Source organism: Myotis nattereri (assembly GCF_964212035.1).
Source record: "Myotis nattereri genome assembly, chromosome: 8".
Classification (NCBI taxonomy): domain Eukaryota; kingdom Metazoa; phylum Chordata; class Mammalia; order Chiroptera; family Vespertilionidae; genus Myotis; species Myotis nattereri.
The window spans coordinates 49,089,841-49,106,903 of NC_138083.1; the positions used below are offsets into that span (position 1 = coordinate 49,089,841).

Sequence of the window (17,063 nt, forward strand, 5' to 3'; positions counted from 1 at the left end):
ATTCAGTTAAAAATATACCTGGTCTTCCTCAACACCCCCCTCCCCATTAATTAGTGGAAGAAATGAAAACCTACTAATTGATTAATGAATAAAGCTTACTTTATATGAGAAATATAAACTTGTCTCTTTCTAAATAAACTTGTCTCTTTCTAAAAGGCTCATCATTCACTGAGCCTTTCCTATTGGCCCTGTTTCTTTCTATGACTTTGAGGAAGGTCTGAAGACTAGAAATCAGAAGACTGGGGGCAAATAGACCAGCTGCTGGCCTTTCACTCGTCTCTGAGTGTGCACTGCTGAATGTGTTTGCTAGTCTGTATGGTAATGCCTAGTCTATGTTCCGATGATGAAATGTGAGCTCGCTTATTATTGCTTAATATTTCTTTTGCTGAACTGGCTCCATCTAGACTGTTTCCAGTGGAGCCTCAGTTGTCTCCCATCCCATCCCCTACAAAGCAACTGACTGAGGGATACACCCAGCTAGAACCTTCAGTGTGGACCCTGGGAGGGGCCCTCCTCTCAGCCACAAATGAGAACCGAGATCAGCTTTGAGAAGCTAAATGCACATTCCTCTACCTGATCATGCTTCTTTGCTTTTCGGTGGCTATGCCACACGTTGGTGTGGGCAGTGAAATGCATCTTCCTCCCAAGATACCAAATACAGGTGAAAAACAAGTCTCTCGCTATATTTAGCCTTCAATACCTGACTTGCCCATCTCTAGACATAAAGGGGACCCACAAAAGACCCTGAATAGTCAAAGCAACTTTGAGAAAAGAGGAACAAAGTTGGAGTTATCACACTACCTGATAGAAAACTATACTGCAAGGCTATAGTAATCAAAACAGCATGGTACTAGCATAAACGCAGACATAAATCAAGGGAACAGAATAGAGAGTCCACTAGTAAGCCCTCATTTGTATGGTCAATTAAACTGACAGAGGAGACAAGAATATACAATGGGATAAAGACAGTCTCTTTAATAAATGGTGTTGAGAAAACTGGGCAGATACATAGAGAAAAAAAAGAAAAGTACCAGTTTCTGACATCATATACAAGCATAAACTCAAAATTGATTGGACTAAAATGAGAAGTCCAAAACCATAAAACTCCTAGAAGAAGACATAGGCAGTAAGCTCTTTGACATCACTTATAGAAATATTTTTGGATATGTCTCCACAGGCAAGGGAAACAAAAGAAAAAATAAAAGGAACAACATCACTAAAAAGTTTTCACACAGTGAAGGAAACCAACAAAAGGAAAAGACAAACTACTGACTGGAAGAAGATAGTTGCCAATAATACATCTGAAAAGGTGTTAATATTCAAAATATATAAGGAAATCATACAACTTAATACCACAAAGACAAACAATCTAGTTAAAAATTGGGCAGAGGACCTGAACAGACATTCTCCAAAAATAGATGCACAAATGGCCAATAGACATATGAAAAGATGCTCAACATCACTGATCATCAGGGAACTTATAGTTTATATTGAATCTAAAAAAAAAATTGCAATAGGGAAATTGAATATTTTATGTAAAATGTGAAGCAATATACACAGGAAATAATTTGCCTTTGGTTATTCTCATGTTTTTAATACCTATCTTATGGCATGACTTTTACAGAGGTTAAAAAAATATATTCAAGAAAGGAGCTGTTAGACAGTGGATTTTAAATCAGGCTGTTGAAAATATGGTCTTGTCTCCACATCTCAAGAGGAACTGTTACACAGACTTTGAAGATGAGTGCAGAGCTAACATATGCATTGTGCACATTTCACTCCAAAATGCAAAGGTCTTCCTTCAGTGCCCTGGCCTGACCCTAGCTTATTTCTAGGAACAGAAATGGGATTGAGATGGGAAACAAAATAATCTCCAAAGCATTCTTGCCTTGGTTGGTGCACAGCTCTCCTCACTGTGGATGAACGTTGGGCACATCACACCAGATGGGGTGGAAAGCTTGAGAATGATTATTTTTTATTTTAATACGTTTTTATCTGTTAACAGACCCATTTCTAAATCATTGCCTATTTTTATTTACTTCCATATTTGTCTCTGTGCCCATCATTTCCTTCATACTACTTTTATTATTCAGTAAATTAATTCCAAATGAACAATGGTATGTGATAAACTAATTGGGAGTGAATTCCTACTTAGGCATAGCCCTGTCATCTTGGAATTTCTATTTTCCAACATTCCTAAATTCCTTGCCTTTATATTTTGTGCTTAAATACCTGATATGTCACTCAAAATTTAATAAAATAACATTATTCATAGTAAAAAATTTTAGTCCTTCAGTTTTAATTTAAGCTTTTTCTTGTTTTATTTAAAATCATCTTTGTGTTTTATAGGTGCCATATTTTTAGAGCTCTGCAGCTATTGAGTAAATATTTATTTTTATTCTGATTTTTTTCTTGTTTCTTCCCAATTACAATGTTCTTGTTTGTTGGTTTCAACCTTTACTATTCTCATTCTCTGGCTTCACACAGGATGGATAAATGCTCTCGGGTGAACTTCAGCTTTCTCTGAGACTGTCATCTCTTGCTTCATTTCTAGGCCATGATTTCTACTGGGATTGTGGGAAACTATTTTCTTCTTCTTAGAAGCTTTGGCTCCCAAGCAGCCTCAGGATTCAGCAGTGTTTTGGGAAAGCTGGCCTTCAGGTCTTGAATTTGTCATTCCAGTTCCCTGTGGTCCCTGAAGTAGAGCTCATTTCCTCTCCCAGCCCCACCCAAACAGCGGTCTGTGCCTGAGTCAAGCCATCATAGAACTGGCATCTTCTCCAGGAAAATCATAGAAAATGACTGGTGGCCATCAGCTCACATCCAAATGGTTCTCTCATCTCTGCAGTTTTAGTCCATCTAGTTCTGTTGCACCTACATGTTTCAAAAATATGATATTGCAATTTGGCCATTTATTTTCTAGTGGTTGGCAGTGGCCTTGTCCTGGGGTAGGCTATTTTTTCTTATTTTGAAGCAGAGAGCCCATCAATTGAATTTAAAATTATATGATGCCACTTTTTTTTAAGTTACAAAATGTAGTTTTCATATTCTGATTTCATCCTCATAGGATTATTCGGTCTACTGATCTAAGTAGGAGTGTGCAATGTCATTTTGGATTTTTTTTTGTTCCCTTAGTAGCTATTCATTGGAAGATATTAGAGTCCCTCAGCTGTAGAAAACCAGATGGTTGTGGAATACTCAACAGTTGCTGCTGCAACCATGTATTGTGTAGCAGATACTGGAAACTTCTTATACTAGTGAGTGGCAGGGAGAAAGCTCTCTGCTCTCGGTCCCTATCTACTCAAGTTCTACCTCTCTCCCCACCATGGAGACTTTGATCCAGGCAACCGACCAACACCATGCCCTTAAATTCACCAGATGCTCAGGATCAGTAGGGCATTTTTGGAATAAAATGCGTGAGGCACACACCGTTTCCGTAAGGCATTCACAGGTGGTTGAGCTAGGACCTGTTAGGGGAACCAACATCCCCCACAAAGCAGGACTACATCTTTTCCCATAAAATCTGCCCCGTCCATCAACATGTGGTCACTCCCTGGTTATCACTCCAATGATTCTGATAGAAATTAAAATATGAGAAGCCCTATTGGAGTCGCCCATGTGTGCCCACAATGCTATATTAATTATTACAGAGATGGGGCTTGAGGAGGAGGAGAGCAAAAATAGGGTAGGGGCCAGGGGCAGCAGAGGGTCTGTGCTCAAATTGCCCTCTTCCATATTTCCAGATTCACTCCTGGGCCTCTTTTATACAGAGTATAAATGGGTGTTACTTTGAGTCAATCTGAGAGTTTTGTCTTTGAGAAAAGGGTTTAAAATATTTAAAAAAGTGTCATAAATAAAAAATTAGTAAGCTTTCTATTCTTCCTTGCCTGCGTATGTTTGATGTTGTCTGTTCTTTGTTCTCTAAGGCTTACACTGTGCAGGGCTTACTGCTTCCAGTTTCTCCTCTACAACTCGCTTTGGGAGCTTAAGACTGATTTTGTTTCTACTAAGAGTCATTTCAGTTATTTTTAAATTGTTGAATTTCTTAATGGCATCTCTGTAATTAAGGTTAGGAATACAATTACATTTTAAATATCCCACAGATGAAGAATTGTTCATCTTTATATTTGCCTTTGTTCTTCTTGCCCTTCTAAAAATACACAAGTAAAAAGTTGGAGATAAAAATGTGTAATTTTAAGTAAATTTTGTTTTATCTTGACTTTGTTGATAATTGTCAATGCTTTATATTTCAATCAGTGATTAATCATTTTTGACCGTCATAAATGGTCAACCCACACTCCAGTTTTCATATTATTGAATTCCTAAATGGATGACACCGTTGAGGGCAGAGGGTAGTTCCTTGAGTACATTTAAACTTCTAGTGAGGGTCATAATCCCAGCTCATATTTATTAATTTATATAGTGAGAATTAGACTCAAATTAGTATTTTTTTTTACCATAAAAATTTTTTATTGAATGTATTGGGGCGACACTGTTTTGCAAAGCCATAATGAAACCCGTGTACAGTTGAAGCATATCTGCACACTGCGTCATGCACCCATCACCACAAGCAAAATCTCATTTCACCCCCTTCACCCCCAGTGCCATATATTCTCTCCAAGCATTTTAAACATTTAGTATTTTCCCCCTTTGAATTATGAAAGAGCTTTTCAAGTTTGTTAAATTTTAATTGCTACTAGTACTCTGATTCAAGACTTTAAAAATCTATTTTATGGGCTTTCTTTGATCCCTTCTATAATGCCTCATGCCTCCATCATAAAGGCCATTTCATGTTGTACCTTGTGGGAGATGCCTAACGGAATTGAACACGCATTCAATTTCAAAATTTAAGTTTTCTTGGAATGTTTATTCTGACTTCCTTTCCTTTTATCATATTTTTCTGTAATCAAATATCCTTGCTGTTCATTTTCTTCCATTAACTGTTTTGATTATTTATTTAAATTTTCTTATATGAAGAGACATATATTCAGGTTAAATTACCTTCATTTAATAAATTAATTTTCTAAAACTGTTGTAGAATTCATAACTTGTGGTCCTAATGGAATAGAGCAAACATGACTAGCTCAAACTTACAACAGAAATGAGTTACCTTGACAATTTAGACGGTGAGTCATAGGGACTAGGAATAAGAATAAAATTTGTTCCAGCTGTTGATTTCAAGCAATGAGAACCATAGCAATTTGGCAGTTAGTCACATTTGAAATGCTCTGACACCTTCCTATTAAAATACCTATTACATATTGAAAAATCTTAAAATGTTTCAGCAGCAGTGGAAAATCATACCCTGTAATTTTTTGTTTGGGAGAGAGCATAGCATTTATGTCAGGAGGCGTCAGGACCTGTCTGCCCACCTCAAGCATGATCTGGTCTTTGGTTTTCCTTCTCTCTAGTTCTGGTCCACATATTAGTATGTCCCTATTTTGTCCTGCTTTAATTTCTCTTCATCCTTTATTTCAGAGGAGTGTGCATTTGGTTGGCAGCTTAAATCACTAAATGAATGGTCTCCTCTTTCCACCTTTGCTCTCTATCATTTCCTGCCAAATTCTCCCTTCTTGTTCCAACAGGAACTCTTGGCAAGGAAGAAAAAGAATATGAACTACTTCAGGATATATAGCAAAGATAATCAACGTTAGACCTAGGTGTTAAAAAGGCTTTCTGCTTGGCCCGATAGTGGTATGCTTTATACCACAATTTCTATACTATTTTGTAATCCAAGTTCAGTACTTTGTCTCACGTAGCCACAAATTTATAAAGTTATGCAAAGATAGGTCACTGCTAACATGTTTCTTTATGGTCTAAAATTGTGCTGCAGTAGTTTTAGGTCATTTAAATGTCACTTGGAATATAATACAGTCATTGCCAATACAGAATGATTAATAAAACACTGTAATAAATTCTATTAAAAATACAGAAAATATGTTTAGTGGGCAAAATAATTGCTTGTTCCTATAACTTTCCTTGTGGCTTCTACAGACGATTACATAATCAGATTTGCATCACTAAGAATATTAAGTGTTCTCTAAAAATGAGCTGACCCACTCTCTCTTCTACTCACTCTCCAGTATTGAAAATTAAATTCTCAAACATGACTAGGTAACAGAAATATAATGTGAGCCAGATATTAGCCATGTAAAAAAAAAGAAATTGATGAAAATAACTGTAATAATAAAGTATATTTAGTCCAACATATTATCAATATACAATAAATATAAAAAATGAGATAAGCAAATAAATGGAAAGATATTCTATGTGAATGAATTAGACAAAATAATTGTTAAAATATCCACATAACCCAAAGCAAGCTACAGATTCAATGCAACTTATGTCAAAATTCTAGTAGCATTTTTCACATAAATAGAAAAAACAAACCCTAAAATTTTAAGTAATCATAGACAGCTCTGAATAGCCAACAAATCTGCAATTACATACTCCCTGGTTTAAACTATATTACAAAGCTATTGTAATTAAAACAGTATGGTATTGGCAAAAAAAGACACACAGATCAATGGAACAGAAATAAACCCACACATATATGGTCAATTAATTTAAAACAAAGGAACTAAAAATGTGCAATGAGAAAAAAATGTCTCTTCAATAAACAGTGTTGGGAAAACTGGACCTGCAAAAGAATTAAAAGAGACCACTAAAATGAACTCAAAATGACTGAATGGTTGGAATATAATTCCTAAAACCATAAAACTAGGAGAAAATATAGGTAGTAACTCCTAAACATTGGTCTTGATGATATTTAGAATCTGATTTCTAAAGCAAAGGCAACAATAGCAAAAATAAAGAAGCGTGGCTACATCAAACTAAAAATTTTCTACACAGCAAAAAGTATCATCAACAAAAGAAAAGCCAACCAACTACTAAATGGAAAAATATTTGAAAGTCTTATATATAATAAGGCTTTAATATCCAAAATATGTAAAGTGAATATATAACTCAATAGCAAAAATATTCTAAACAATCCAACTTAAAAATGGGCAGAAGATCTGAATAGACAATTTTCCAAAGAAGACATACAGATGGCCAACAGACACATGAAAAGATGCTGAACGTAACTAATCTTCAGGAAAAATGCAAATCAAAACCAGAATGAGCTATCACCTCACACTAGTTAGAATGGTAATTATCAAGAGGACAATAAATAAATTTCGGTGAGAATGTGGAAAAAAGGGGAACCCTTACACACTATTGGTGAGAATGTAAATTGGTGCAGCCACTATGGAAAAAGAGTACCAACAATCCTCAAAAATTTAAAGTACAGTAGAACTACCATATGATCCAGCAATTTTATTTCTGGGTATTTATCCAAAGGAACAAAACACTAATTTGAAAAGATATCTGCCACCCCAATGTTCACGGCAGCATTATTGATGATGGCCAACACAGGGAAAACCTAAATGCATATTGATGGATGATGGGATAAATATAAATATTTAGCCACAAAAAAATAAAATCTTGCCTTTTGTAATGACATGGATGAACTTTAAGGGCATTTTGCTATGTGAAATAAGTCAGAGAAGACCAATATCATATGATGTCACTTACATGTGGACTTTTAAAAAAAAAAGACAAGCTCATGGTTGCCAGAGGAGGGGGATGGTTAGTTGAGGGTGGATGAAATGGGTGAAGGGGACCAAAAATTACCAACTTCCACTTATAAAGGGAATAAGTCCTGGGGATGTGATGTACAGCATGGTACTATAGTTAATAATGCTATGTTGTATACCTGAAAGCCACTAACAGAGAAAAATCTTAAAAGTTCTCATCACAAGAAAAAAATAAATTTTTATAACTGTGTATGATGACAGATGTGAACTAGATTGTGGTGATCACTATGCAATATATACAAATATTGAACCATCTGTATACTGCACTGTATACTCACTACCCAAAGTCTAGTCTCCTTCTGTCATCATATATGTTCCTTTATTATTATTACTAGAGGCCCAGTGCATGGATTCATGCACCAGTGGGGTCACTTGGCCTGGCCTCTGGGGATCGGGCTGAAACCAGCTTTCTGACATCCTCGGAGCAGTCCCGGATTGCAAGAGGGTGGTTCTCGGGTGATGCACCCGGAATCAGGCTCCCTCCTCTCTGGTTCTGGGTGTGTCAGCTGAGAACTGCAGCTGCCAAGTCACCACAGCTCAGCAGCTCCTGTGTTGAGCGTCTGCTCCCTGGTGGTCATTGTGCATCATAGCTACTGGTCACATGGTCACATAGGCATATATCTACACTAATAAAAGAGGAAGATGCAAATTGACCATAACCCTGACACCCTTCCCATTGGCTAATCAGGGTGATATGCAAATTAACTGCCAACCAAGATGGCGGCTGGCAGCCAGGCAGCTGAAGCGAATAGGAAGCTTGCTTGCTCCAGTGATGGAGGAAGCCAAGGTTCCCCGCCTGCCGCTACCAGCCTCTGAGCTGCAGTCTAAGAAATAATGTTGCAATTATAGAAGCTAAACAAGCTCCAGATACCTGCTTTCAGCCAGCTTCAGCCTCAGAGCTTAGAGCGGCAGTGATGGCAACAGTGTTTCAATTATAGAAGCCAAACAAACTCCAGATACCTGCTTTCAGCAGCCGAGGACTCAAGCTGGAGCCGGCCTCAGAGCTAAAGCCGGCTCTCATCTCCAGTGACAGCCATAGAAAGTAAATAAATCCCAGAATAAAAATAAAATGAAAAAAAGGAGAGGCTGGGAGCTTCAGTCACCCACCAGCTTGAAAACAGCCCTCAGCCCTTCACCCAGACTGGCCAGGCACCCCAGTGGGGACCCTCACCCTGAAGAGGGTGTGACCAGCTGCAAACAGCCATCATCCCCTCATTCAGGCTGGCCAGGAACCCAAGCGGGACCCCCACCCTGATCCGGGACACCCTTCAGGGCAAACCAGCCGGCCCCCACCTGTGGACCAGGCCTCTATCCTATATAGTAAAAGGGTAATATGAAAACTGACCCTAACAGCAGAAGGACTGGGAATGACTGGTCACTATGACACACACTGACCACCAGGGGGCAGACGCTCAATGCAGGAGCTGCCCTCTGATGCTCAGGGCGCTCTCACGTGGGAGGAGCTCTGCTCAGCCACAAGCCAGGCAGATGGCTGCCAGTACAGCAGTGGTGGTAGGAGCCTCTTCTGCCTCCTCAGCAGCGCTAAGGATGTCTGACTGCAGTTTAGGGCTGCTCCCCGCTGGCAAGTGAACATCCCCTTAGGGCTGCCGGGCTGCCAGAGGGATGTCTGATTGCCATCTTAGGCCCAATCCCCCGGGGAGCGGGCCTAAGCCAGCAGGTGGTCATACCCTGAGGGGTCCCAGACTACGAGAGGGCACTGGCCTGGCTGAGGGACCCCCCCCACCCCCAACGAGTGCACAAATTTTTGTGTACCGGGCCTCTAGTATATATATAATTTTGGCTTTGCCTGGATCACTTAAAATGGTCATTTTCTACATCAAGTCACAAGTTAAAAATATCCACCATTGTTCTCCTATGCTTTGTCTTTAGTGCCCACCCTCTAAAATTTGAGTATGTAAATCAATTCTCAGATTACTTATATGGGAAAATATCACTCATAACAGTGTTCTGTTTTGTCATTACTAGTGACTTTCTGGAATGTCTATTTTCTGAATAAGAGAAACATATTGTGTGGAAAAGCAATTTATGCATGTTAATAGCACTTTACATTGTTTACAAATTTTAAATGCCAAATTTGCATTTAAATTTGAGTGATTCGAATTTAAGCAAATTCAGTAAGTTATACTATGAATCATCCAGTTTAGAAATACCTTAAAATTTCTGATTTGCAAGGAAATATGCCATCTTTTGTGGATTAATATTATTGGTGCATCCCTCTTAAAAATCTCCATCATTCCATGGATTTTCAATCATTAGAGGCATTTGTGAAATAGTATCTCCTGAAAATTCTTCTCTGTACAAAGAATATTATCAAATTTATTTCCTAATTTTTAATCAAAGCTATATAAGCACATATTTTATAGAATCAACTATTCCTAGAAGGTTTGTTGACATAAACAGCATTTCCTAATATTGGCATATTACTTGCTTCTTTTCATCCAAGCTCTTACTGATATGGTTTTCACCTCCACTGTTTACATTATTTATTGATTTCCTGCTATAGAAGATAATTTGCTGGTAATTCACTCTTTCTTCTTCACCAGGCATGTACATTTTCTTCCCTGAATATCACACCCTCCTCTCAATACAGTTTCACTAAAAATTTGTTTATTTCAATATCGAAGGTTTAGATTACTATGACTATATAGTAAGGCAGACTTGAGTCATGTACTCAGCTATGACTGGTTTTCTTTCCGATACAACTTGTATTTCTGATCTTGCCTTTTCATTGCCCTTTTTCTCACGCAGAAAGACCAGTGCTGCCTGTCTGGCTCTATTTCTCTCTGCAGCATTCTGAACAATTCCTCCAGGGTTAGTGTGGTCTCAGTTCATGTGCTTTTTCTTCTCTTTAAATTCATAGCATAGTCCAGTGCTTTCAACTGTGTTTTTATACATTCCACTCCATTTTGATAATTGTTTAAAGCAGTTGGATAAGTCCTCTACCTAGCTATCTTGTCTATTTGAGAAACTATTACATTTTTGACATTCTATTTCAGCCATTCCCTAATGAATCAGAAAATTCAATATCCTCTTAACTTTATACCTTCTTTCCTGCTCCTATTCTGGTCTAGATTACCATTATCTCTCCCCTGGGATTCTTACTTCCAACTCCTATCTCCAGTTACTTCCAGGGCATGGCCTACGTGAAAGAGGTGTTGCAGAAACACAATTTATATTATGTCACTCTCCAGGTGAAAACTTTTTAATAGCTTCTCATTAACTTTAGAATAAATATTTGACTGCTTACAATGACCTATAAAACTTGGGATGATGTAAGCCTACTAAATGGGTTTCTATGCTCTTCTCTGTTCCTTCTTTATGCTTCAGCAGCATTGATATTTGCTTTTAATTTCCTGAAAGTGCAAAGCTCTACCCTTAGCTCTACTTTGGCACCATTCATCTTTATGGCCATGACATCATGTTCATCCTTCCCCCCTGACTTCTCTTATTTTAGGTGACAGCTTACATGTTACTTCCTTAGTGGGCATTCCCAGATACCATAGAACTTCACCCTAAATCTCACAGTACCTGATCTTTTTATTCATGTCATATACCGAAATATGACCTTCTGCATGCATACAGGCACATGCTTTTGTCTAACATCCAAATTTCTACCACATGTAAGCCTCTTGAGGACAGCGATCATGTCTTTGTACATTTGTTTTATTTATCTTTCTATGCCTTCTACATGGTCTGTGGTAATGTAATAGGGCCTAAACAAATATTTATTAAATTTATGAATAAAGGAATTTTTAAAAATCAGCATTTGAAGGCTTCATAGAGAATCAAAATTTTCAGAATCTCAGAGAACTAGTACTGGAAGAAGCCATAAAGATTAACAATCTCCTCATCACGTCCTTGTAAAATCCCTCTGATAGCCTTACCTGCACTTAAATCATTCCTGTGTTAGGGAGTTCACTATACCATATGGAATTCTATTATTTTCAGACACTTCCTATTATGGAAAAATCTCTTTCTTACATTGAATTGTTTTACTTATAATCTTATAGCAACAGTTCTCTCATTAGTCCAAAATAATTCTAAAACAATTACACAAACATCTTCTTTCCTTTTGTGATATCTTCTGAAATGAAACCACTCAAAGTCACAATTGAAAATGAAAACTATTCTTCATTTCATTGAATGTTAAAGAATGGCATTTCATTTGGAAATGCTGTATCATCACTGGAATTCTTTAAGCTCTACAGGGTGGGGCAAAAGTAGGCTTATAGCTGTGAGTACACAAAACACAGAGTTTATTCTTGTATTATTTACTAATTATTATATTATTTTCCATACAGACAACTGTAAACCTACTTTTGCCCCACCCTGTATATTGGATTGATTTCATTATTCCTGTGCACAGGTAATGACCCATATTTGAATATACTGCAAATAAGAAATTTTTATTTCAGCCAAGTGAAAATAATATACATTAAAAAAAACAAATTTATATGAAGTCTCCTATTTTAGCTAATCTTAGCAAAAATTAAATCTTTGGGTATATATATATATATATATATATATATATATATATATTATATATGCATTAGAGTAAATGCAGTAACTGTTTTGAATGAGAAGATCCATATGTAACATGGAAAATCCAGTTACCCAGGTTAGCTGTGTGTGTGTGTGGTTTAGAGTCATATCTATATTTTATATCACAGAACTATAATGTAATCAAAAGAGAAAATATGTTTGAAACCATTTAAGAAATGTATAAGTGAAATGTTCTCCTACTCCCCACTGTAATCATGAACACTTTTAAAGAGCTAGTATACAGTTTTTCAAATAAAATGCATCACCACTTATAGACAGTTGCTTTCTTTTATATGCATGAAACAATCAACAAAGTTGCATTATTCTGTTGTGGTTCTTTGGTCTCTATTTCTGAATCATTATCACCACTCTTCTTAGGGATGTAGATGTTTGCTTACACAGTGACCCACTTTCTCTTAGCTATTCTTTGGGACTATATTAGACACTTCTAAAATTGCATTAGATTTTATGGGTCACTCATACCATTAAATGAATTATTGTTTCAGCACAATAAATTACATTTTCCAAACTGCTGCCTATATAGAGCATCATTAATCTAGGAAAATTGAATGTTTGTTGCTGTAATTACATATCTGATCCTTTCAATATTCTGGCTAAATAAAAAATATAAACCAAATGTGATATAATGGTGTTTTAGACATTACACTGACATCTAATAAGAAAAAAAAGTTATCAAAATGATAACAAGTGTTGGCAAGGATTTGGAGAAAATGGGAACCCTTGTGCACTATCTGTGGGATTGCTAATTGGTACAGTCATTGTGGTAAACAGTATGGAGATTCCTCAAAAAATTAAAAATGGAACCACCAAATGACCCAACAATTCCACTTCTGGGTATCTATCTGAAGAAAATGAAAATATTGATAATTTAAGAGACACGCCTAATAAAATAGAAACTCTGAGTTGAAAGGTGAGGAAGCTAATAATTTGTGTCCTGTTTTATCAATCTATTATAATAAAAGCATAATATGCAAATCGACTGAACGGCCCTCTGGACGTCCTTCCAGATAACCTTCTGGACAAAGCCGGGGCTGCAGCCATGGGATCGAGGCAGCTCCCCCAGCTGTGAGGAAGGGATCAAGGCAGCTGCTGCAGCTGCAAAAACCTACTCGTGCATGAATTTCGTGCATCAGGCCTCTAGTAGTCTCATAAAAAGATACCTTTATTTCCACTGCTATTAAGGCATTAACCTACTTCTATCATACGGCATTCATGAAATAAACAAATTTGTAATTGGCACCTATTCTGTTGCAGATGCTGTATTCTGCTGGAAACAGATTAGACAGACAAACATGGTCATGATGCTTGGGTGTGATTCAGTGTGTGTGTCGGGGGGTGGGCAGAGGAGTAAAAATAGATGAAAATGTTATTAAAATTGCATTTTAAATGCTCAACAAAGAAAAAAACCCACAGGAAATGTCAGGATGCTGCATAAACAATAGTGGGCTATTTGGGGCTACTTTGTGGTTTACATTTTTGGTAATAATACATAGACTATCATGGCTAAAAACTATAGTTTAACCAAGACATCTAAAGAGCTCCAAAAAGCTTCAAAAAATCCCTTCCCAGGATCTTGGTTTGGAAATGGGGAAGTTTTCATATGCAAATAATTTGATAAATGCAGACCACTCACTCAGATCACCCTTGTCTCACTGCCAATCTTGTTTTCCTCCAGGAATCACTTAGCTTAATGGAAGGCCACGCCCCAATTACATCCATAGTTTTCAACCTCTATTAAATTTAATGTAGTGTATTTCTTCCCCTCTGTTTCCTTACTTTGTGCTTCTGTTATTGCCAAAACATTTCACTGCTTTTCATTGTTAAATCTTGTCCATGCCATGCAGTTTATGTCCTATTCCAAGTGATCATTGAAGGGAGATTGCTGAGGACACGTAGAGCTGGAGGCTCACCTGATTCTTGTTGACTCACTGCTTCCTGATTTCTTCCAGGCATAGCCTCAGAGCCACCTGGATTTGTGGTGATATACTTCTATCATTCTGACTTAATTTTGCTTATGGGAAATTATGCAAGTGCAGGAGCTCTATGCCCTTTTACTGAAATAATTATTTTTCAAATCCCCTGAAAGCAGTTACATAATTCAAGAGAAGCAAAACATTCATTCCAGGACTAGTAAAATGTTCATCACAAAATTTTTTTTTTGAAAAGTGATGTTTTTTACTTAACATGCTTCTTCTTCTGTAAAGAAAAATATAGTGTTTATGTTCAGGATAATGAGGCAAGAAAATATTCCAGACACTTATATACTATGCTGGACAAGATAAAGATGTTTTATTTCTGTCCTTAACTACATTATTGCAGTTAGACATTCTGACAGCTTTTTATTATGGGTGGGAATCTGCTCAGGTCTTTTCATTTCTTCAGAAGACAAGCTCCCTATCTGTAAGGAAATTACTTTGTCATAACTGAGCCTACAGAAGCTGTTTTCAGGGAGGGAGAGGGAGAAAGAGAAGGAGGGAGGCAGGGAGGGAGGGAGAGAGAGAGAGAGAGAAAGAGAGAGAGAGAGAGAAAGAACACTAGAGAAATCTTCCAGTTCAAACCAGAGGAAACAAGCTCGTGGATGTCCTATTAGAACATAGGATCTCATTGTTAATGTTTATGAACTCAGCCTTCCAGAATCACTTGTGTTACTACTGAGCCCTTTTCCAGTTTTATTTTCTTCGTCTAAAATATATAACCTTAACATCAGAAAAACTTAAAACATTTTACCATTTCTTATATCAAAACGTGCTGTTTACTTGGAGTGTTAAAAAATCTAGTGGGAATATGAATAGATTTGTCTTTAAAGATCAGTAAAGAAAAAGGTAAAAATGATAAAACAGTATCATTAAAAATGCATCATTTTTCCTTTTCCTTGATTTTGCTTGTTTTTATTCTGCAGCGGAAAGGGTAGCAGCAGGCAGGAATTATATCCCATTTCATTTTCCTTCGTCTTTCATTCTTGAAAATACAGTCAGGCCCACTTCTATTACCACAGACTGGGTAGCTTATAAACAACAACAAAAACCATTTATTCGTCACAGTTCTGGGTGCTGGATGTCTGAGGTCAGGGTGCCAGCATGACCAGGTGAGGCCCTCTTTCAAAGGCAGACTTCTCTTTGTGTCCTTTCATGGTGGAAGGGACTAGGGAACTCTGTAGGGTCTCTTATAAGGGCATTAATCTTAATCATGGGGGTTCCACCCGTAGGACCTAATCACCTCACAAAGGTCACACCTTCTAACACTATCACATTGGGCCCAGGATTCTCATGTGAGTTTTTAGGAACACACGGAGGTCACAGCAGGGTCCTCCCTAAATCTGGGCCTTCCTTGTTCTGCTCTCTTACCTTGCAGCACAAGTTTTAAACAGAGAGATATCTGAAAGTCTGTGCAATGTCGTCTAAGTTAAATATAACTATCATTGAGATGCCCACACAGAGATGTCCAAAGTGGGAGCCAAGCTTTGTAGGTTCTGACACCAATGACCACACACATAGCATTCTTCCACCATTCTGGCTGAGCCCACTGCAGCCGGCCAGGGCCCCCGCCCAAGGCCTCCTAGTTGTACTCCATGTATTTAGGATAGAAAAATCAGTTCCATTAGCCTGTTTGTATGTACTGGTAAGATCATATTTTGTTCTGACAGGTGATTTTAGAGAGAGAAAAAATCCAAAGTGAGATTTATCTACAAACTATATGATTATGAATTAATATATTCAGCAATATCCCTTAGGTTATCTGTGTAAGATTACCAGTCAGGAAATATTGTCTAGATGGGGATAATAGTTGTTCCCATGAGCACATATATGCTAAAGCTACAGCAAAATTCAGTTTTACCTCGACTCAAAAAGGCCATAAAGGGAAGAAATGATACCTCCGCCTACGTTACTACTAATGTCTTGGCTATGTAAGTGCACTAATGATCATTTTTCTTTCTCTTATTTTAGATGATGACTGAGGCAATGAGACTGTCATCCTGTGAAGTTTAGAAATGGAATAGAAAGGCTTACATACTGTTCATTTTGTGATTGCCACCCTGGCTGTTGTTGTCTGCCCTATGGAATCGCAACCTTCCCAGCCTTACCATTTGTAGATCCTGATTGTCAAATAATGTCATTCTTCTATGCAAAGATTTTCCTCTTTCCAGATAGCCTAAGCATTTTGGTCAAGTTATGGTTAATTACATATTGAGTTTTTCCTATCTGTATGTCTCATGATTTATATTCGTGTCTCAAAAATTAACTTTATTGTTACTATTGGATCGCATTTTCTATCCTATTTTTTGTAAAGTACCATGATTCTATTACATTCAATTATTTTAATCATCTTTTTCTGCTCAGTGTCCTATTTCATATGGCATGTCACATTTATAAACTATTTAAATGATTTTAAGCATATTCTTATATTGCTTTGAAAGCAGAATGTGTTTGTCTGTGTGTGTGTGTGTGTGTGTGTGTGTGTGTGTGTGTGTAGACATATATAATTATACAATGGAGATTCAGTTTCCAGGTCACTGTGTTCCCACTGGATCACGTGATGCTGAGTTGAGTTGGCCCAGAGATGTTTCTGGAAATTGTCTTCAGTTATATACGTCAAATACAAACATAAAACTCACTGTAGGCTTTTAATATTCTACTAGAAAGACACACAAAATTTTGTTTATATGGCAAGGCTTAGGAACACAGCTTCTTATTAAGAGTTTGCCTGGAGGCCATGTTTAGCCCTCTGTATACTTTTCACACTGGCCATTGGTATGATAAACCTGTATAGTCAGGTGGCCTGATCACATAACAATACCACTTTCCAATAAATTAAAAAAAAATCCACCCTTATTTCTTTCTGTGT

At 37.3% G+C, this 17,063-nt stretch overlaps 1 protein-coding gene across 2 annotated transcripts in view; it reads left to right on the top strand.

Annotated features, from left to right (window-relative positions):
• CCDC102B (coiled-coil domain containing 102B) overlaps positions 1 to 16,605 on the top strand; it is a 148,065-nt gene extending 131,460 nt beyond the window's left edge. Inside the window, exon 8 of one of the 2 annotated variants that reach the window (XM_081098052.1) lies at positions 16,166 to 16,603. In XM_081098052.1, coding sequence (XP_080954178.1) covers positions 16,166 to 16,169 — 4 coding nt within the window. In that variant the 3' untranslated portion in view covers positions 16,170 to 16,603. Of the gene's footprint in view, positions 1 to 16,165 lie in introns of both variants that reach the window. The other variant, XM_081098053.1, reaches the window with a different exon arrangement.
• Positions 16,606 to 17,063: the final 458 nt, after the last annotated feature.